The sequence below is a fragment of the Rhinatrema bivittatum genome, chromosome 4 (genome assembly GCF_901001135.1).
Source record: "Rhinatrema bivittatum chromosome 4, aRhiBiv1.1, whole genome shotgun sequence".
NCBI lineage: Eukaryota > Metazoa > Chordata > Amphibia > Gymnophiona > Rhinatrematidae > Rhinatrema > Rhinatrema bivittatum.
In genome coordinates, this window is record NC_042618.1 from 333,602,066 (window position 1) to 333,624,563 (window position 22,498).

General features: G+C 44.3%; 1 protein-coding gene across 4 annotated transcripts in view; it reads left to right on the forward strand.

The window, feature by feature from the left end:
• Nucleotides 1-22,498, forward strand: part of TNRC6C (trinucleotide repeat containing adaptor 6C) — a 309,688-nt gene that overhangs the window by 272,766 nt on the left and 14,424 nt on the right. For all 4 annotated transcript variants that reach the window (XM_029600392.1, XM_029600391.1, XM_029600389.1 and 1 more), the window contains 2 exons: nt 1,027-1,218; nt 2,021-2,164. In XM_029600392.1, the coding sequence (XP_029456252.1) occupies nt 1,027-1,218; nt 2,021-2,164 (336 nt within the window). The remainder of the gene's footprint in view (nt 1-1,026; nt 1,219-2,020; nt 2,165-22,498) is intronic.

The following is a 22,498-nucleotide window of genomic DNA, read 5'->3' on the forward strand; positions in this document are numbered from 1 at the left end:
TTTCTTTTCACTAAATACCAGGTTGTTGGGTTTTGTTTTGTTTTTTTGCTAGTACCAATGATTTTAATTGTACAGGATAGAGTAGGAAAAAAAACTTACTCAAGCATATGATCTTTCATAGATGCATATATTTTTTCACAGTCTTTGCTATGTATAATATACTAAAACATCATGACCTGGAATTTATAATAGATTCAATCCCATGCCTTTCAGGAAAATAGTTTTTACATTTTTGAATAATATGAGTACTAGCTTATCTGATTTAATAAATTGCAATTTGTATATATTGGGAGAATAATTTTATTTGTTATACAAAATGTTTTCCTCAAACATATTTTTGTATTTGTAAATTGATACATGGGATAAATAACACTCATGTTTCCCATCTCTTAACTAATTATTAACTTTGCCATGAATATGTAGGAGTTTCTCATAGGAAGTACAAGTCATAATATGGGCAGGTTAAATATAAAACTTGGCATGCATGCCTGAAGTTGGATTGTGTCAGCAAGTCTAAAGGTACAGGGAGTTCTTTTCACTGGTCTTGTCCTCCCTTATGAAAGGGAGCCCAGTTTCATTGCTTTTGCCTATAGCCTGGAGAGTTGGCCAGTGTCTCCCTCAGGAGCTGATGTTGTACCATGTACGTCAGCAAAGAAAAGACAGATGATTTCCCAAGACACCGGAAATGTGAGTCTCTAATACATTTGATTGCGTAAAATTTGAATATTACAACCACATTCTCCCTCCTCCCTCCATCTTGCCCACTTTCATCCAAGATAAACAGGTATAAAATATTTTTGATTAGGATCAAGTTAATTATTTGATGTCATGTGGAGTGAAATAATCCTGCAATTCAAGTTGAAGATTTAGTGTGACAACACTTTTATAGTGTCTTGGGAGATCAGCCGTCCGTTTCTTATTGGACTAGATTTAGTGTTTGAGCATTTTCTGTATGTGCAGAGGACATTGTCAATCTGAAGCTCTGTACTCTCTTTGTGTAAGTAATCCTATAACTTTTCATGACAGGTGCTATCTCTGGAGGTTTAAGCATTGGTCCTCCAGGCAAGTCCTCCATTGATGACTCTTACAGCCGGTATGATCTGATCCAAAATAGTGAGTCACCAGCTAGCCCACCAGTAGCTGTTCCTGAAAGCTGGTCACGTGCCAAACCTGATACTGATAAAATATCTAATGGCTCTAGCATCAACTGGCCACCAGGTAAGATGAGAGAGTTAATATGTAGACAGGCCATTTATTGAGAGCAGTATTGGAATTAGTAGAGCAATTGTTTTTGAAAATATTATACAGCAGGCAGTTTATATTTTCACAAAGGAATGCCTAGTTATATTTAAAAGAAGAATTGCATGTAACAAGTATAGCATGGCTTAACCTGTTAATGCCATCGGTGGGGGGGGGGGGGGGGGCATGTATGGTTACTGTGGATAAGATAGGATGGTCCATAGATTATGATCCATGAGCATTCCAAGTGTGAGGAGTTTTTATTTTGCATTTGCACTCTTATTTATGGATTAGATTTCCAAAATTGCAGACAATGGCTTTGGAGTTTTTGTGTTTATAGAGTACTTAATATCTTATTTAAAATACATACAGTATATGGACAGCATAAGACAAGGGGTTAAAATACCACTCATCCTGGCTTTTTTTCTGTTAGCTATTAAAGAAATAAGAATCCATATTTGTACTACAGATGGATTTGTGGACTTCCCCACTGGTGATCCAAGATTTGCTTTGTGATCTCACACACACATTGGTTCACAGATTGATTTAAAAATGGGTTCTTAGTATCATAGTGTGACTTGTCCTTTTTCTAATATGTACTTCCAAAAATTACTACCATTATAACAGTATAGTAATTTTATGACATTTTTAAAAAGTGTGTAAAGCTGTTTCTAATACATTTGAGGAACAGTTTTTTTTTCCTTTCATAAATTGAATCATTAAATATTAATACAATTCCACCATTATTGCCTGTGTTTTTTGCATCTTCCTTTGTCCGCAGAGTTTCACCCTGGAGTGCCATGGAAAGGTCTACAGAATATTGACCCAGAAAGTGATCCTGATGTTACTCCTGGGAGTGTCCCAACTGGACCCACCATTAATACTACCATCCAAGATGTAAATCGCTATCTTCTCAAGAGTGGAGGTGAGTACTGGTCAACAAAATTATACCTTTTTTCTTCAACTCTGTTGGTTAACGCTTTCTCCTCTTCTTTCTTCAGTTTTTCATGGATTCCCTTTTCTGTTGCCCTATGCTGTAGCTTTTGCGTGGTAATTCCCACTCTGACAGACATAGTTCTGTAGCTAATTTTTTGCAACCTGAAAATGTATTTTATAATATGCATTTCATAGAAAGAGGGGCAATCCATAAATCAATTATCAATAATGAATTGTAATATACAAGAGTGACATCTGTGGATTTCAAAGCTGCAAGAAGCTTTTTTGAGAATTTTAGATGGAGAGAGGTGGTCATAAGCATCTTTTGGGTTTGGCAAGAAGAAACAAATGACAAAAGGCAAAAATGATAGGTGAAGTGCAGTATTGTAAAGAAAATGAACCATGGAGAGACTAAAACCAAAATATTAAGGAAAAAAATGAAATTGCTTTGCAGGTTCAAGTGGAATAATGTGGATGAATTGTAATACTGTATGTTTGTCAACCAAGGCATTCAATAGCCCACTATTAATTTACAAATCCATCCTGCTTAAAGATGTGCGCACACATCCTGCAGTTGGTAATTCCTTCTGACCTCCATGGCCTTGGCAAATCAAGCTTAACTAGAGGAAGATCAATTTTTATATCACAGTCGAAAAGGCATGACCAAAATCTGAAGTCTGTCTTGTTTTGTATTTGCAATCTGTGATATTAGTTTAAAAAAAAAAGTCATGATTTGATCAGATTGAGGACTTATTAAATTGTTTTGTACACTAACGTGGAAATATTAAAATGTATTTATAAGTTTAAAAAAGCATGCAGGAAAAGTAGATGGATTGTGCCCTGCTGTTCTGAAGTACCATCCAAAAATTGGTGCCTCTTTTTTACCATTGTTTTATTTTCAGCAGAATCTATTCATGGAATTAATTGTGTAATTCAGTTCTTCCCTCTCTCATTCTTCATAAAGAAACTGAAAGGAGCAGCACAGTAAGATTATAAAAACTGAGAAACCTAAGGGTGATATAAGATGAGAGCCACCAAACTTTACCTCCTGCCCCCATTGCTTTGAGGCCACATTTATATCTCCTATTTCCCTGAATGTTCCCAAATCAGTTCAGACTCCTGGGTTTTGCCTCTCTTCTAGCAGATGGCGACAGAAAGTTTTACTGACACTGCCATATAATTTAGTGTGCCACCTGCAATCCTTCAGTATTTCTCTGATTCCAGCAGATGGTAGAAGTGCAAGACCTGCAGTCTGTGCCTATTTACAAAGAAAAAAAGGATTTTAGAGAGACAAGATCCCTCCCAGGAGGTTGGGGACATCCTTTCTGGTCGTGAGATGGACAAGCAGGGAGTCGAAGACCCTTATTTAGCTCAGTCCTTCGTCACCGGAGGTTGAAAGCTGGTGGTGCCAGTTCCCTTCTCCTGAAGGGTCTGTGGAGGCTGCTGCCTTCTTCAGTGCAGGGAATTGTGTTTTACTTTTTCATTGTAACTAAAGTTTAAAAAAAAAATTTTTTTTCAGAAAGCAAACAAGGTTAGCTTGTTTTCTTTGTTTTCTCTGCAGTTTGGTGTTAGATTAGGGCTGTTTGGGGAAGGCTCCGTTTTCTGTTTGGCTCTGCATTTGTGAATTTGCTCTGCCTTCTGGCGACAGAGTCCCACGGGCCTTTCTTAAGCAGTCATGCTGCTTGTGGAGAATCGTGCTCACGGCTCTTCTGAAATGATCTCTGCTCCTGCTGTCTCTATGGGGGAGAGAGCAGTTTGGGCCACTAGAAAGGGGTTTGTAGTGGCAGCACGGCTCTTGGGGAGCTCTACCCGCGCCAAGGGAAGCCACAGACCCAGCAGCGATTTTGGCTTCCTTTGTAGCTGCTACTGCAGCCGCAGAGGGGGAGGAGATGTCTCTCCTCCTCTGTCTCCAGCCGATCGGAGTCCTGAGGAGGCCCGGGTGGCCAGAGAGAGTCATCCAGAGGTAGAAGACCTCCTGGGGGGAGGGATCTGGTGGTTCTGCTTTTCCCACAGAATTTGTGCTATTAATGCATAGGGCTTATTTGGCCCAGAAGGCTGCGGTGGCGGCTGGAGTCCTGGGCTACATTTTTGTCGGGTCCACAGCCTATGAAGAGATCTAAAGTCTAGGGGGGGCATGGGGGCAACCAGGGTTTGGCAAGCGCTTAGAGAGGCCCCCAGGGGACCGTGGTGAATGATCTCTCTGAGTTTCTGATGTCAGGTTTCCGTCAGATTCAGCATCTCCTGATGTGCATCCTTCCAAGGGGGGGGGGGGGGGGGCAGGATTCAGAGGACGGTCAGGAAGATGGCCCACCTGTGGAAGGGGGCGATCCCAAGGTGTTACTCTTAATACATAGGGAGGAGTTTGGGACCTCTGATTCCCTGGGTTGTGGATGAATTGGGCATCAAGATTCCCCGGGAAGAGTCCGATCATGAGGAGGTGGACCCAGTCAGGGATGGCTTAAGGGGTCCAGCGAAAGCGTTTCCTTTTCATAAATACATAAGGAAGCTGGTAGTCTGGGAGTGAGAGACTCCAGAGACTGGCTTGAAGGTTGGTAGGGCTATGGATAAGTTATATCTTTTGCCCAAGGACACACTAGATTTGGGTGTCCTGAAGGTGGATGTCTCAATATCAGCCATGACTAAGAAGGCGACTATCCCGATGGCTGGGGCAGTAGCTTTAAAGGATCTGCAGGATAGAAAGCTCAAGGTTCATCTGAAGAAGATTTTTGAGGTGTCTGCTAGGGTAGCCTTAGTTGTATATGATTTTGTGAACTGAAATATTTTCATCTCTCAACCCCCAAAATTGTTCCAATCCGTGTAAAAGTACTCTCTGTAAAGTTTCAGCTCAATCAGATATTAAAATGGCCCCCCAGAGACTCTGAAGTTTCAGACTTTAACAAAATTGATATTTTTATATTAAACTGTTTTTATCTTCTTCATCATACTTTTTTTGAAAGAAGTATAGAATATGATTGAAAGAGAATTTAATTTGCAATTAAAATTTAATTTGCAATTAAAAAAATGCTTCTGGAAGCTTATAAAAGGCTGGGGAAGGTTCTACAACCATCAAGAAACTTTTGAGGTCTGTATATAGATGGTGTCACTCAACAACTCTCAGTTCAATTCAAGTCTTACAGCCAATAAGGCAGCTTTCTAAGTTCAGACACACATTTCAAGTTACAGTTCTATTTGTTAAGATTTTAGTAAGTTGTCAGTATTAATGAGTTTGTGCTTTTCGAAGTGTAGTTCATTTGTGCGACATAATGGCATCATTATCATCAAAGTCCACTTCAAGACTTTTGCACTGCTTACAGAAAGATTTGAATGTAGTCTCATCGGAAACATAAACCAAATTGTAGGAGCGAAACTACCTTCAAATCGGCAAGTACTCAGTGTTCTTTTCTTCAATTTACGTGTTAAATTATCAGTCAAAGAGAGTGCAACTTTAGTTGTAAAAGAAATTCTTGTTTTTTGGGAAAAGGGACAGATTCCCCCAAAACTAACTGATCATTGTGTTGAAAAAGTTATATCACTTTATCAAGAATGGCAAGATTTACAGAAGCGGTGGGTAGAGACTTGGATGTGGAAGCGAAAAAACGAATGAAATTCCTGGATAAATTAGATGATTTATTCAATGTTGCACATGAGAATGCATTAAACATTAACAACGAAGAGGATAAGCAGTTTTTATTATTGCGATGCAAGGAGGTTCCATGGCTAGCATTGGTCGCAAATTTAAAACCAGTGAAGAAAAAAAAAACAGGAATCATAGAAAAGGAAACAGAGAGAAGAAATGGAATGAAACGTCATGGTTCAAATACCATCATTGTCAAGCAGGAATAGTGAACATTTATTTATTTATTTATTTATTTATTTATTTAACAGGTTTTTATACCGACCTTCATAGTAGATAACCATATCAGATCGGTTTACATTTTAACAAGGGTAAACTGATGGCAGCCAACATTCTAATGATCTTGCTCAAGCTACACAACCAGACTCAGGTGATACCATGACAGTGAGTGAACCAAGTACTTTGGGTATGAGAGGTACACTAGATTTTTTTTCACTCCACATCTGTCCGAAGCACTAGACAGATGCAAAATCTCCAGCTGGAATGTGGTTCATCTTTTAATGGCTGTAGCAGAGGCTTTCAAATGTAACACTGAAAACTTAATTATTAATCGTACTTCGTTTCAGCGTCATCAGAATTCAGGGAACAGAGAGAAGCAGAAATTAAAGGAAAATTTAATCTAGTAGATTACAATGCTTTGATGTTACACTGGGATAGCAAGTTGCTTCCAGCTTTATCTGGCATGGAAAAGGTTGATAGATTAGCCATAATTGTTACTTTTCACAGCAAAGAATAATTATTTAGGTATACCTGAAATTCCAACATCTACAGGAGAAGATAAGGCTGTAGCAGTTTACCAAGCAGTGGAAAAATGCGGCATAGAAGATAACATGTTTTGATAACAACTGCAGGCAACACTGGTCGAATAAGTGGTGCCTCTACAAATCTTGAGAGAATGTTTGCTCGTGATTTACTCTACCTTCCAGGTAGACATCACATCTTCAAATTAGTCTTGAGAAGTAGTTTTGATGCAGTAATGGGTGCAACTTCCGGACCAGATATGAATTTGTTTTAAAGATTTAGGGAAACCTGGTGGGCCATAGACAACAAAAAATACTGTAAGATCAGAAGAACATGCCATACTGGATCAGACCAAGGGTCCATCAAGCCCAGCATCCTGTTTCCAACAGTGGCCAATCCAGGCCATAAAAACCTGGCAAGTACCCAAAAACTAATTCTATTCCATGTTACTGTTACTAGTAATAGCAGTGGCTATTTTCTAAATCAACTTAATTAATAGCAGGTAATGGACTTCTCCTCCAAGAACTTATCCAATCCTTTTTTAAACACAGCCATACTAACTGCACTAACCACATCCTCTGGCAACACATTCCAGAGTTTAATTGTGCATTGAGTGAAAAAGAACTTTATCCAATTAGTTTTAAATGTGCCTCATGCTAACTTCATGGAGTGCCCCTAGTCTTTCTATTATCCGAAAGAGTAAATAACCAATTCACATCTACCCGTTCTAGACCTATCATGATTTTAAACACCTCTATCATATCCCCCCCTCAGCCGCATCTTCTCCAAGCTGAAAAGTCCTAACCTCTTTAGTCTTTCCTCATAGGGGAGCTGTTCCATTCCCCTTATCATTTTTGTCGCCCTTCTATGTACCTTCTCCATTGCAATTATATATTTTTTGAGATGCGGCGACCAGAGTATTCAAGGTGCAGTCTCACCATGGAGCGATACAGAGGCATTGACATTTTCCATTTTATTCACCATTCCCTTTCTAATAATTCCCAACATTGTTTGCTTTTTTGACTGCCACAGCACACTGAACAGACAATTTCAATGTGTTATCCACTATGACACCTAGATCTTTCTTGGGTGGTAGCACCTAATATGGAACCTAACATTGTGTAACTATAGCATGGGTTATTTTTCCCTCTATGCATCACCTTGCACTTATCCACATTAAATTTCATCTGCCATTTCGAAGCCCAATTTTCCAGTCTCACAAGGTCTTCCTGCAATTTATCACAATCTGCTTGTGATTTAACTACTCTGAACAATTTTGTATCATCTGCAAATTTGATTATCTCACTAGTCGTATTTCTTTCCAGATCATTTATAAATATATTGAAAAGTAAGGGTCCCAATACAGATCCCTGAGGCACTCCACTGCCCACTCCCTTCCACTGAGAAAATTGTCCTTTTAATCCTACTCTCTGTTTCCTGTCTTTTAGCCAGTTTGTAATCCATGAAAGGATATCGCCACCTAGCCCATGACTTTTTACTTTTCCTAGAAGCCTCTCATGAGGAACTTTGTCAAACGCCTTCTGAAAATCCAGGTACACTAAATCTACCGGTTCACCTTTATCCACATGTTTATTAACTCTTTCAAAAAAGTGAAGCAGATTTGTGAGGCAAGACTTGCCTTGGGTAAAGTCATGCTGACTTTGTTCAATTAAACCATGTCTTTCTATATGTTCTGTGATTTTGATGTTTAGAACACTTTCCACTATTTTTCCTGGCACTGAAGTCAGGCTAACTGGTCTGTAGTTTCCTGGATCGCCCCTGGAGCCCTTTTTAAATATTGGGGTTATATTAGCTATCCTCCAGTATTCAGGTACAATGGATGATTTTAATGGTAGGTTACAAATTTTTACTAATAGATCTGAAATTTCATTTTTTAGTTCCTTCAGAACTCTGGGGTGTATACCATCCGGTCCAGGTGATTTATGACTCTTCAGTTTGTCAATCCAGACCTACCACATCTTCTAGGTTCACCATGATTTGGTAGTGGGATAGAAGATGTCACCGAAGATATTCGTGTCAGTATGCTGGGATTTCTACATCATAAACAGCATAGAGATGATTACCGCAAATTATTAGAATTGGCCATGACCTTCCTCTGTGGTACACCCCCCCCCCCCCCCCCCCCCCCCAAGGAGTCTCATTTCGCGTTCCTGGAGCTGTGAGCCATGCTGGGTGAATGGCAAAGGCTATTTATTCCAAGATTAATTTAAACTGACCAAAAAAAGAGAACAATCAGAGGATTTTTTTTCTTATCGACTCTTTTTATGAGCCTGGTTCCTAGCACCACTGGCTCTGAAAGCTCCGTATCTAGATTACAATTTTTTTACTGAAATTAATCGAGTATAAGGATGTAGATCCAGAAATTAGTAGTGCTGCCGTGAAAAAAGTTGCAAACCATTTATGGTATCTATCCCCAGAAACTGTATCATTCGCACATTTTGGTGATGAAGTTCCACTAGACATTAAGCAAAAGATGGCTACTATAATGATGGCTACAGAAGATAGCGTTGCAGAAAATCAAATAAAATGATACATTGTTAGTAGTGAAGACCTCAATCATTTAAAAGAAAAACACTTCTATGGTTTTATTTCTGCAGAATCGAAAATGTGCTTCTCAAGATTTTCAGTAAACACAAATTTTCTAAAAAAACAAAACTGCCCATCTATTTGGAAAGATGTCAACTTCCAACGTGGGTTGGAAACATTGAAAAGCATTGTAGTAGTAGTTAACAACGTGGCTGCAAGAGAAGTGCTAATTCAAGATTATCAGAACATTCTGACCAAGAATGAAAAGAAAAGCAATACATTGTGCAGATTGTTAGTAAACACAGAAAAAAGTACCCATATGCTTCCAAAACTGGCCTAATGAAGCAGTAAAATCTGGTTTCTTATTACATTTTTATTTCCATTTTAGACATTATTTTGAAAAATATGTATCTATCTTTTGATTTCAATTTTTGCTCAATATCTTGGCTAATACTTATTTCATGTAAATAACTGTGTGAAGAAAATAGTTATAAATAAAATTCTTTTGATTATGCTTGACTATTATTTTCCCAAACAACGTTTGAAAATGAAATACTAAAGTTTTAAATAAATACTAATTGTCTGTGAAATTTGAATTTAAGGCCTTTGGGGGTTACCTTAAAATAGTTTAATTGAGCTGAAATTTGGCAAGGAGCACTTTTTCATATATTGGAGCAAGATTAGGGTTGGGAGCAAAGAATTTCAAAAGTTGAAAAATAAGGGCCACCCTAGTGTTGGCGCTTGGCATTCGTAATGCAGTGTGCAGCAGTTTTATGCGTTGGGCTGGAATACGCTGGGTGCAGCAATTGCAGGCTGACTGGTCCTCGCCTTCCCAGGAGATGAAGCAGGTGGAGTGGCTGGAAGTCGTGGTCGCTTATAGGGCTGATGCACTGTATGATCTCATAAGGAGACTTCCAAGCCCATGGTGTCAGCAGTCTCCGCCAGGAGACTCCTTTGGTTGCGGAACTGGTCCATGGATGTCTCATCTAAATCTCAATTGGGAGCATTGCCTTTCAAGGGAAAACTGCTGTTTGGAGAAGATCTGGAGGAAATGATTAAGCATCTGAGAGAGAACAAGGTTCATAAGTTGTCTGAGGGCAATCCTAGAGAGAGGCCAAAGGTTCCTCTTCTGGGCGTTCGTGTTTTCGAGCGAACAGGTGTTTTCGGCAGGCCTGGTCCTTGGGAGGCACCCAGAGACAGGCCTCGGGCAGGCAGCAGTCCTGGAACCAATCCTAGGGCTGGCTCTGGCCAGGCAGGTTCTGGAACCAAATCCTCACAATGAAGTGAGGCCCGTCCACTTCTCCATCCCGGCTATAGGAGGTTGGTTGATTCTTTTTTATGAAGTGGGTCAAAATCACTACGGACCAGTGGGTCTTAAGCATGATCGAACAAGGTTATGCTTTACAGTTTGCTCATCCGCTAAGGGACCTGTTCATGGTTTCCCCTTGTGCTCCTGTGGAGAAGAGACGGGTGGTGCAGCAGACCCTCGACCATCTACAGAAGCTTGGAGTCATTGTTCCCATGTCCTTGGAGGAACGAGGAAAGGGTCGTTACTCCCATCTATTTTGTGGTTTTGAAAAAGGAAGGGACTTTTCGTCCAATCCTGGATTTGAAAAAAAGTGAACAGGGTTCTCAAGGTTCCTCGATTTTGTATGGAAACTCTCCGATCAATCATTGCAACAGTGTGCAAAGGGAAGTTCTTGGCGTCCCTGGATCTCACCGAGGCATCCTTGCACATAAGCATCCAGTTCAACCCTCAGAGATTTCTGAGGTTCAAGATCCTCAGAATGCATTTTCAAATTTGTGCCCTGCCTTTTGGGCTGGTGATGGCTTCCAGGACCTTCACCAAGGTGGTGGTGGTGGTGGCAGCAGCCCTCAAGAAGGAGGGAGTACTGGTGCACTCGTATCTGGACAACTGGCTCATTCGGGTGAAGTCTGATGTCCTGTGCAGGCAAGCAGTGAATCTCGTTCTCCACCGCTTACGGTCACGCGGTTGGGTTGTGAATTGGTCCAAGAGTCATCTCGTCCCATCTCAGGTATTGAAACTTTGATACCAAACTGGGAAAAGTTTTCCTTACAGAGGAGCGCATTGTCAAATGGCAGTCGCAAGTTCTCAGCTTGCTGGTGAGCCAAGTACCCAGGGTCTGGGATTACTTGCAGGTGCTCAGTTCCATGGCATACACAGAGCTCGTGCCTTGGGCCTTAGCACATATGAGGCACCTGCAGGTGGTGTTACTTTCCCGGTGGGATCCATTGTTGGAGCAGTTTCAACTTACGCTGCCACTGACTAAGTTAGCCAGGTCCAATCTCTGCTGGTGGCTTGGTCAGGATCACTTGTGTCGAGGTGTGGACATGGAAGTTCTTGACTGGATAGTAGTTACGACCAATTCCAGTCTCTCCGGCTGGGGAGCAGTCTGCCAAAATCAATCGGTGCAAGGCTTCTGGTCGAAGGAGTAAGCATCATGGTCCATCAATTGCCTGGAGACGAGGGCAATACAGTTGGCACTAGGTGTATTCTTCCCTCTTGTGCAGCCGTCCAGGCAGGATTGTGTCCGACAATGCGACGAAGGTGGCATATATCATCCCAACAGGTACCAAGAGTCGGGCGGTATCTCAGAAGGCTCGGGAACTAATTCACTGGGCAGAGCAGCATCTGGTGATGATAGCTTCTCACATATCTGGGATCAACAATGTGCAGGCAGATTTTCTCAGCCGTCTGCAGCTGGATCCAGGGGAGTGGGAGCTGTTGGAGGGAGCGATGGATCTCATCTGTTGCAGCCTCACATGGATTTGATGGCAGTCGCAGAAGAGCGTAGAGCAGAGGGAGTAGACGCTTTGATTTTTTTCTTGGCTGCAAGACATTCTACTGTATGTGTTTCTTTTGTGGCCATTGGTGGGCAAGATCCTTTTGCATGTGGAGCTTCACTAGGGTGACATGGTTTTGGTGGCTCCAGAGTGGCCTTGAAGATCTTGGTTTGCAGATCTAATTAATCTAGCAATGGACGGCCCGCCGAGACTCTCTCATCTGCCAAACCTACTGCATCAAGGTCCCAAATTTTCAGATCAGGCAGCTCGCTTCCGTCTCGCGGCTTGGCTTTTGAGAGGAAGCGTTAGAGGTTACTCTGAGGAGGTTATTTCTACTCTTTTGCAGGCAAGAAAGTTTTCCATCTCCTTGAAAGTCCGTGAAAGTCTGAAGAGTCTTTGAGGATTGGTGCAAGGAGCAAGGGGTTGTTCCTATGCGGGCCTCTGTGGCACATATTTTTGCCTTCTTGCAAAAGGGTTTGGTGAAGGGTTTGTCCTTTAACTCCCTCAGGGTTCAAGGTTGTCTTTACGGCAAGGTGCACGGGGTGGCATTGTCTACACATCCGGATGTCGCACGTTTCCTCTACAGAGCAAAACATTTGCACCCTCCTGTTCAGAAGCTCTGTCTCTCCTAGAGTCTAAATTTAGTCCTGAAGGATGTGTGTGGCGCTGTTTGAGCCTATTAGAAGGGTTACTATAAAAGATCTCATTTTAAAGGTGGTTTTCTTGGTGGCGATCTGTTCTGCTAGAAGAATCTCGGAACTTCAAGCCCTGTCATTTAGGGAGCCGTTCTTTAGGATCTTGGATTCGGGGGTCTCTTTACGGACAGTTCCAGCCTTTCTGCCAAAGGTGGTTTCGTCTTTTCACATTAATCAGTCTGTGGAGTTTCCGGATTTCCCAAGCTTGGAGTCTCCAGTGCCTCATGCGAGAGAAATGTGACTTTTAGATGTGACGTGCACATTGTTAAGGTATCTTAAAATTACTAACAGCTTCCATTTGTTGGATCACCTTTTTTGTACTGTGGAGTGGTGCAAAAAAGGGACATAAAGCATCAAAGGCCAATTGGCCTTTGATGCTTTATGTCCCTTTTTTGATCAGTAATTCTGTTATTGGAAAGTTGGTATATAAAAATGCTAAATAAATAAATAAATAATTGTGCGATGGTTGAAGGAAGCTATTGCTTCCGCATATATCTGTCAGGGGCGTCCAGTTCCGGAGAATTTGAAGACTCATTCTGCTCGTTCTCAGGAGGTGTCCTGGGACAAATGTCGTCAACAAGTCTCACTGCAAGAGATTTGTAGGACGGCTACTTGGAAGTCGTTGCACAGTTTCGCCAGGCATTATCGTTGGTTGTCCAAGCCCCAGAGGTCATGGGCTTTGGTGAGTGTACTTCAAGCGGGGCTCTCGAGGGGCCCACTCTGTTTAGGGAAGCTTTGGTACATCTCAGGAGTCTGGATTGATCTGGGTACGTACAGGGAAAGGACAATTGGTTCTTACCTGCTAATTTTCGGTCCTGTAGTACCACAGATCAGTCAAGAGTCCCACTATGTTGGGAAAGGGAGTCGTGGAGAGTCCGCTCAATCAATATTTAATCTGAAAATGGCACAGGTTTTCTTTAACCCTTCACGGTTTTTGTCTGAGGGCTAGTTTTTGATCTTGTTTGCCTATTCCCACTGCTCGTTTAGGGGATAATAGCTGGTGGTTAGTTTTTGTTTTTCTACTATCTTGGCTTTGGTACAGATCAATACTGAAGGACTGCAGGCGGCACACTAGATTATATGGCAGTAAATGTTTCTCTGCCTCCATCTGCTGGAAAGGAGGCAAAACCCAGTCAGGACTGATCTGTGGTACTACAGAAACAAAAAAATTAGCAGGTAAGAACCAAATTTCCTTTGTCAACTTTTCTTTTAAGAAAAGATACTTACACGCACACAATTAAAAAAAAAAAAAAAAAAAAAAAGCAACTGTCGGAAGGAATTGTCATTTCAAAATAGGAAGTAAAGAATGCCTGCTTAAATTTTGAATAGTAATTTACTTAGCAGCAGGTTTCTGTGCACTTCATCTATTGGGTAAGAGGTCAGATACCAGTTCTGAAGGGTAGATAGATGACATATATGTGTATTTTTTTGCATTAAGAAATGCTTGAGCTATGTCATTAGCTGCTGGAAATCTGTTACCTCTTATCTCTTTTTGTTGAAACTTAAATTCCTTATATGTGTGACTAATGTCAAAAATAATGAACTGTGGAATAACCTCTGAAACTTCCATGGGAAAAGAAAATGAATTTGATTTAGTGTTAATCAGGGATTTAAAAGAATTAGTTTTAGCGCAAGGTTATTTTGGTGTATCTAGAATTATTTTTTTCTTGTCTAGTCATAAAATAAGTTTTTGCAATCATGTAATGAAAGTACTGCAAAACTTAGCTTATCCTTGATTTATATCATCATGAATATAGTTCTTTTAATTTTGAATTGTCCTAGCTAAGAGCCATGTAAACTAGTGGCAGGTTATATCTGTGTAAGATAGTAATTATGGGTGGTTGAGTCTGTACTGTTAACTGTTTCAACCATTTTTTCCTACCTTTGTTGAGCAAACTTTGAAGCAAAGGACAAAGAAAGGAGCATATTATGAAATTCTGAAGCAGAACTAATACTGTGGGGAAAAATTCAGAGAAATGTATGTTGAAGGATGGCAGAGCAGGTGTGAGAAATGCCTCACTATCTCTAACCTAAGCTGTGTCATAAAACATTTGAGCAAGGAAAACTTTTACTATCTAATAAAATATTTAGATTTTAAATCTTTCCTCCCTGTACATCATCCTGACTAAGAAAGTAGAGTTGGGTAAAACCAGTGGTACAGTTTTCTTCCTGACTCTGCACCTTTATGGAACAACCCTGAATTGGAAGTAGTAGTTAGACTTAAGATGTAGCAGCAAACAGTTCTGCTTAATATGGGTTCCTGATCAGGCCTGGATTTATACATAGGCGTACTAGGCCTGTGCATAAGGCAGCAAAATTCCTGGTCCCTGAAGGCCCTGAAGGCAGTTCAATCTCTGCTTAGCCCCCTCTGATTTTTTTTTTTGCTGCCATGGAAGTCCCCCCACCTCGCAAATTCTCAGATTGTTTTGCGACTGTCATTCCCTCCATCAGTTAGGCCTTTGAGTTGTTGCCCCCCACACACAACTTCAGATGCTGGCACTAGCACTGCTGTTGTGAGAAGGCATAGTGTCAAAAGTTTCTAGAAACTTTGGCTGGCATACTGAGCATGCCCAGCATGCCACTATCTGCAAATCCATGTGAGGTCCCTCTTCAGTCTCTTCTTTTCTACGGAGCTATCGTCTTGCGGTTCTGGAGCTCTGCTCTTTTTTCAGTGATTTTCAAAATATCTCATCAGTTTCCAATTTCTTTCCTGCATCTGGTCTCTCTTCTTCCTACTGGTTAGTCAGTAGGATGGCGCAGTAAGTTTTTTCCCCTTCTGTGCGGTCGATTCTCAGTGTGTCTCCCCCTTGGTAGCTGCTGGACATCGACCGCTTGCTGGGTCTTTTTTGTAATGGTGTCGTCGGGTTTTCGTCGATGCCCCCAGTGTCTGTGGACAGTGTCCATCATGGATCCATATGAGTTTTGTATCCTCTGCCTGGGGGCATCGCATGTCATTAGGGGGTGCCGATTGTGCGACCAAATGACCCCCAAAGGCTGTCACGCCCACCTAGATAAAATGGAGAAGCTCTTAGATTCCAATAAATCTGAACCTTCGACTCTGGTGTTGGGGGCATTGACACCGAGAGGCAATGGGGAACCAATGGACTCCGAGCTTTCGTTGTCCACTCCCCTACTGGGGGCCCCCTCTGGAGAGAGGGACCGGAGATCAGCAGTCATTGGTGTCTTCGCTCTCCAGGACGTCGGGATCATCTCCATTCTCCTTGACACTGGGGAAAGACTGGGCCGAGCACCAAGGGAATCCCCAGAAACATCGTTGCCAAGTTCGCATGGCACTGGGCTCAGACTGACACCAGCTTTGATGCCTCCGAAGCAACCCTGCGGAGAAGAGGCACTATCCTCCATCAAATCTGTCATTCCCAGGCATTCCCCACCGATGCAGGTGCTGGGCACCGATCTCCCTTGGGGCTCTGAGGAAGAGCTGGTGATGCCTCCCCCTCCTCAGTCTGTCTTGTCCTCGGTAGATTTTCAAGAGGAGTTGGACTGCAGTATGCAGTTGGCGCTAGTCTGAGTCTTACAGGGCATTGAGCTGCCAGCACCACCTGTGCTAGAACCTGCTCCCTCAGTGTTGGCACCGCTGCTGGTACGCCCCGATGTCCTTCTTGGCGGCGTCCTCACACAGCCGGTGCCCAGGGTTGTCTTAAAACCCCAACAGCCACCGTTGCCTCCTCCATCCAGTGTGATTCCCATTGTGGGTTCCTCCAAGGAGGAAGGCCAAGCGCAGCCCACGGCACCACTGAGGCCCCTGGTTCCTCGACCGGCATCCCCTGGTCCGGTTCTGGGTCCTTTGGTGCCTTCTGTGCCTGTGGTGCCCTCAGTGCCCAAGCCGAGGAGTCTGGGTAGGGGCCCTCCACTGGTGTCTCCAGGTGATCTTAGTGAAGAAGATGACCCATGTGGGAGGGATGAAAACTCAGTCTTTGTCTGATGACTCGGGATTTTCCTTCAGACCGGTCTCCTCTGGAGGAGTGGCGCTGTTCCCCGCCTGAGGACTTGACCTTTGCGGGGTTTGTCCAGGCCATGACAGAAACCATTCCATTTCAGCTTCTGACAGAAGAGGATGCCAGGCATAAGATGCTGGAGGTTCTCCAGTTTGTTGATACCCCAAAGGAAGTGGCGGCTGTTCCCGTGCACGAGATCTTCAAGGAGTTACTCCTTAGAATTTGGGAACACCCCATATCAATGCCTTCGGTAAATAGGAAGGCTGATGCAGTATATCTGGTATAGCATGCCCTGGGGGTTGAAAGGCATCAACCTTACATCAATCTGTTGTGGTGGAGTCTGCTTCTAAGAAGGCCAAGCGTTCCTGTACCCATCCTTCCGCCCCTCCGGGTCAAGAGCACAGAGCGCTGGATGCACTGGACAAGTGTTTCAGAGCGCCATGTTGATCACCCGTATTGCTTATATGACTCAGTACTCTCAGAACCTCTGGAAACAAGTCCATGTGTAGTCTAAGCGTCTGCCTCAGCAGCAACAGGATGTTTTTATGGTGCTTGTCCAGCAAGGCCTGGAAGGTGGCAAGTATGAAGTGCGCTCCACCTATGACGTATTTGAAATGTCTGCTAGGGTGGCAGTGGCTGGCATTGGTGCCTGCAGGATGGCCTGGTTCTGAGTCTCTGATCTCCACCAGGAGGTCCAGGAGAAGCTTGCGGACCTCCCATGTACTGGCAAGAACCTTTTTGGTGACAAGGTGAGTGGTGCTGTGGCTGAGTTGGAGAATCACTATGAGACCCTCCAGCATCTTTCAGCTAGTACATCGGACCTGCCAGTCTCTACCAGGAAGTTCTCGCGGCAGGGCTCATGGAGGTCTTTTTACCGCCAGAGGAAATAGTCCTCCGGCCTCTAGTGCCCATGTTCAACGTGTGTGCTTTGGGGCCACCCCAGACAGCAGCAGACCCCCCAGGCCTCAGCCGGCAATCCAGCCGATCCCCGCTAGGGGATTTTGAAGGACTGCGAGAGAGCATAAGCCAAAGGGGCATACCTTTGACGTCAGACCCTCTAGTCGGAGGCTGGCTACGGTTCTTCATGGACCATTGGCCCAGTGTCACCTTGGACCAGTGGGGTCCTTTTCATCGTTCGAGGGTATTGACTCAACTTTCTGGCTATTCCCGTGGACACTCCCCCCATGCCCCTCTTGGGGTTGGACCTCGCATCAGGAAATGCTATCCACCCTCGTAACAGCCAGAATTCCATTGCGGCAGCAAGGGAGAGGGTTCTATTCTCACTATTTCCTGATTCCAGAGAGAACAGGGGGACTCCACCCTATTTTGGACCTGAGAGCTTTTTACTGGTTTCTAAAAAGAGAAAAGTTCAAAATGGTCTCTCTGGGCACCCTGATTCCCCTCCTGCAAGGAGGGGACTGGCTTTGCACCCTTGATCTCAAGGATGCATACACATAAACATCTTCCCTTGCCACAGGAAGTATTTTTGCTTTGTCGTGGGCAAGAGGCATTTCCAATGCAGGGTGTTGCCGTTCGGCCTCGGCCCCCGAGTCTTCACCAAGTGCCTAGTAGTAGTGGGAGCGCACCTCCACTGTCTAGGAGTAAGGTGTTCCCCTACTTGGACGGCTGATTGGTCAAGAGCGCAACCCAGGAGAGGGCGCTTCGTTTCTGCACTTGACCATTAGGGTATTGGAGTCCCTTGGGTTTGTCATCAACTACCCTAAGTCCCATCTGACTCCATTACCACAGTTGAGCTTCATCAGCACCCGGCTGGACAGGGCTCAGGCCAGAGCCTATTTGCTCCGCAACCGTGTGCTCACACCGGTATTCCTTGCGGGTCTGGTTTGTCGCAGCTGGCAGGTCTCAGCCGGCCTCATGCTCCATCTTCTGGGTCACATCGCTTCCACTGTCCATGTTACACCCTTGACTTGCTTGCATATGTGCAGGGCCCAATGGACCTAGGGTCCCAGTGGCAGCAGGCCACCCAGGACCTATGCGTGTATCTGCGCTATTCCGCCTCTCCAGGCCTCCTTGTATTGGTGGGAGAGCCTGCCCAATTTGGAGCAGGGGGTTCCTTTCCAGTCTCCCCCTTCCCAGGTTGTACTCACCACGGATGCATTGACCTGGGGTGGGGGGGCCATGTGGACGGCCTCCGCACTCTTGGTCTGTGGTCTGCTCGGGAAGCTTAGTGCCGAGTCAACTTCCTGGAGCTTCAGCGATCTGTTACTTGCTCTGGGCATTCTAGGATCGCTTGTCCAACAAAAAGCAGTCCTGATCCAGACTGACAACCAGGTGGCGATATGGTATATCAACAAACAGGGAGTCACAAGATTATTCCTCCTGTGCCAGGAAGCAGTTCATATTTGGTCATGGGGTTGGTCTCAAGGCATGCTCCTCCGAGCCATGTACTTTGTGGGATGGAGAATGTAGTCTCTGAATCCAGCAGGGGCGGACCAGATCGTCTGCCTCTGAGGAACTCCAGACGTGGATCTGTTTGCCTCCCCCTGCAACAGCAAGGCAAAAGACTTCTGTTCCCTGTTCAGGGGGGATGGCAAACCAGCCACAAATGCCTTTGCTCACTATTGGGGCAGGGGCCTTCTGTACGCATATCCTCCGCTTCCTCTGGTGATGAAGACTCTTATGAAGCTCCGGCAGGACAGGGGAGCCATGATACTTACAGTCCCTCGTTGGACGAGGCAGATCTGGTTCCCACTCCTGCAGGAGCTGTTTGTCAGTGACCCGATCGGTCTGGGAACCTCTCCTGACCTTGTCATGCAGGTTCAGGGCAGGCTGCGCCATCCCAACCTCAGGGCATTGCCCCTAAAGGCCTGGATGTTGAGAGACTAATTTTGTATCCCCTTGATCTGTCGGATGATGTGTCTTGGGTCCTGGTAGCTTTCAGGAAGCCTTCCACTAGGAATTCTTATGGCCTGAAGTGAAGGAGGTTTGCCATGTGGTGTGAGATTCATAGGTTAGATCCGTTCTTCTCCTCTATGCCGAAACTGCTCGATTATTTGTTACACCTATCGGAGACTGGCTTGAAGACCTGAGTGCCATTGGGGCCTACCACCAGGGGGTGGATGGCTTGCCCATCTCTATGCAGCCTTTAGTGAAGCGCTTCATGTGAGGTCTGCTTCAATTAAAGCCTCTGCATCCCCCTGTTTGTCCTGGGACCGTAATGTGATGTTAGCCCAACTCATGAAGGATCCTTTTGAGCCACTGCGCACCTGTGACCTGAAGTACCTGATCTGGAAGGTCCTGTGTTTGATCGCGATCACTTCAGCACGCAGGTTCAGTGAGCTTCAAGCGTTGGTGACATACCCACCATAAACGAAGTTCTTTCACAATATGGTAGTTCAACATACGCACCCAAAATTCCTGCCTAAGGTGGTGATGGATTTCCATCTGAACTAGTCAATCACCCTACCCACCTTTTTTTTCCCAAGCCTCATTCGCTCCAGGGCGAATGGGCTCTGCACAACTTGGATTGCAAGAGAGCCTTGGCTTTCTACCTGGAACGGACAGCAGGCCACAGGCAGTCCACGCAACTCTTCATCTCGTTTGATAAGAACAGACTAGGAGTTGCGGTTGCCAAGAAAACCCTATCTAACTGGCTGGTGGATTGCATCTCCCTCTACTATGCACAAGCAGGATTGAAGCTTGGGGGCCATGTCAAGGCTCATTCTGTCAGAGCCATGGTGGATTCGGTGGCCCACTTGAGAGCAGTCCCCATGACTGAGATCTGCAAGGCTGCGATGTGGAGCTCCCTCCACACTTCCGCTGCTCGCTACTGTTTGGACAGGGATGGTAGACACAATAGCAGCTTCGTCCAGTCTGGAATCTCTTTCAGCTGTAGACCCCAACTCTTCCTGCCTAGGGCCCTTTTTTTGGGTTCAGGCTGTTTCCCGCTGTTACCAACAGCAGTTATGTTGTGCCCGTTGGCACCTGGTTGGGTGCCTGTTGGTCTTGCTTGTTCGGGAACAGCCTATAGCTAGAGATTCACCCATGTGTGAGGACTGCCACATGGGTGAAGAGGGACCTGGCGTGGACACGCGGATAGTGGCATGCTAGGCATGCTCAGTATGCCAATCAAAGACTTTGACATAAGTTTTCCATGCCAGGCTCCATCTGATGATGTCACCCATGTGTGACGACTAAGATCCTGCTGTACTAGGAGAACACCTGTTACAGGTAAGCAACTCTGCTTACTGGGACTGTTAACTAGCAGCCCTGTGCTCAGAGACCAGACCTGCATGGAAGTACAGAGGGAGTGGTGCACTATAGTGCTGGTGAGCATGAGGCCACAGGGTGACTAGCGGTGCACATGCAGCACACCAGTGCCAGCATCGGAGGTCAGTGTGAGTGCAGGAGGAGGAAAAGAACCAGGTCCCCAAGAGAGATCTGCTGGGGGAGTAAGGTGGAAAAGCTTCAGTAAAACTGGAGATCTGATGAGGGAAAAGCACAGCATTTTATACTTATGGTGCCTAGGAGCGGCAGAGGATAAAGTTCCTCATTGCTCCCAATCTTGTATGGTCTAAAATATATAGACAGTTTTCTTTGCCTGTAGGCATAAGGAGCAAAAGATACTACTGAATAGTCCTAGAAGCAGACTACCATTGACAGTGAAAATCCCTTGCATCCCTCTTCTCAGCTGCAACAGCGGACATCCCCCTCTGCAACCCAAGCGCATGACCTTTGTTTCTGATCCCTATTGGCCCAGTGAACAGAAAATGTAACTACTGGTCTCCTGTAGTGTAATTGTGTTTATTCTTCCTTCTGCGTTTGTCACATAATGTGTCTAGATCTCCTCCTCAGGCTTGCAATATAGAAACCACTGTGCCAGGTTTCTTTCCTTTTTTTTTTCTGCTCCATTTACAATCTGCATAGAAAGCATTTCATTCTCCAACTTCAACACAAGACACAGACCTCACAGTGAATGTTTTGGTCCATAAACAGTCAACAAGCTATCTCCTTGCTGATTCCGCAGGGAAATCCTCTCCATTGTTCAGAATACTACACTGTTTCAAGTGCCTGGATGCTCAGTGCCTCTTGCTACACCAGCCCTTTCAGCAGCATTGAAATGATATCTAGTGCTTTAGGTACAAAATTGACCTATATACTTTTATTCCTGCTTTATCTGCCCTGTAACCTTTTTCATACCTGCCTTATAAAAATGAACTTCTGAACCAAACTCTGAGACCTCTAACCATAGTTTTCTCACGTTACCCCCAAATCTTCCTGTCCCTTCCATATCAGGGTAACAGACGCTTTGGGTTGCTGACTAGGGAGCCTGCCAAGTTCAGGAATAGTAGCTTGCCTTCCATCAGAGTGCTGTCTTACAGCATTTCTGGAGCTGCTGCTCTTAGAGATCCAATGCCATACCAATGGTTTTCTGCCTATTCACATTCTCTGAGGACAAGCAGGATATTAGCCCTCACACGTGGGTGACATCATCGGATGGAACTTTGATCTCAAAGAATCTAGAACTTTCAAACATGCCCTACTAGGAGTCTTTGGTATACGGAAATAAGGAGTTTATTTCTGATTGGGGGAGGAAGAAAAAAAAAAACTACTTATACCAGAGCCCCATGAGGAAGGTAAGGATAGGATAATCCTGGCCAAAATTCAGGAGACAAGAGAGGTTGAGCCCCATTGATATGATGATATAACATGCACCTCCAAAATGGGAGTCAGTATGCACGAGGGGGAGGGGGGAATGGGTAAAGAAAAGAAACAGGCACCATGTAATATGTTCAAAGTTTATTGCAATTTAAGTACGTATCACATCAATGTTCAAAGTTATTGGAATGTTTATATTGTTTGTGCCAATACAAATTTAAATTAAAAAAAAAATGCCCTACTGAGCATGTGCACCTGTAGTCATCACCCTGCCCCCTAGGCAGAGTTCCTCAGTCTCTTTTTTTTTTTTTTTCCGCGGAGCGATG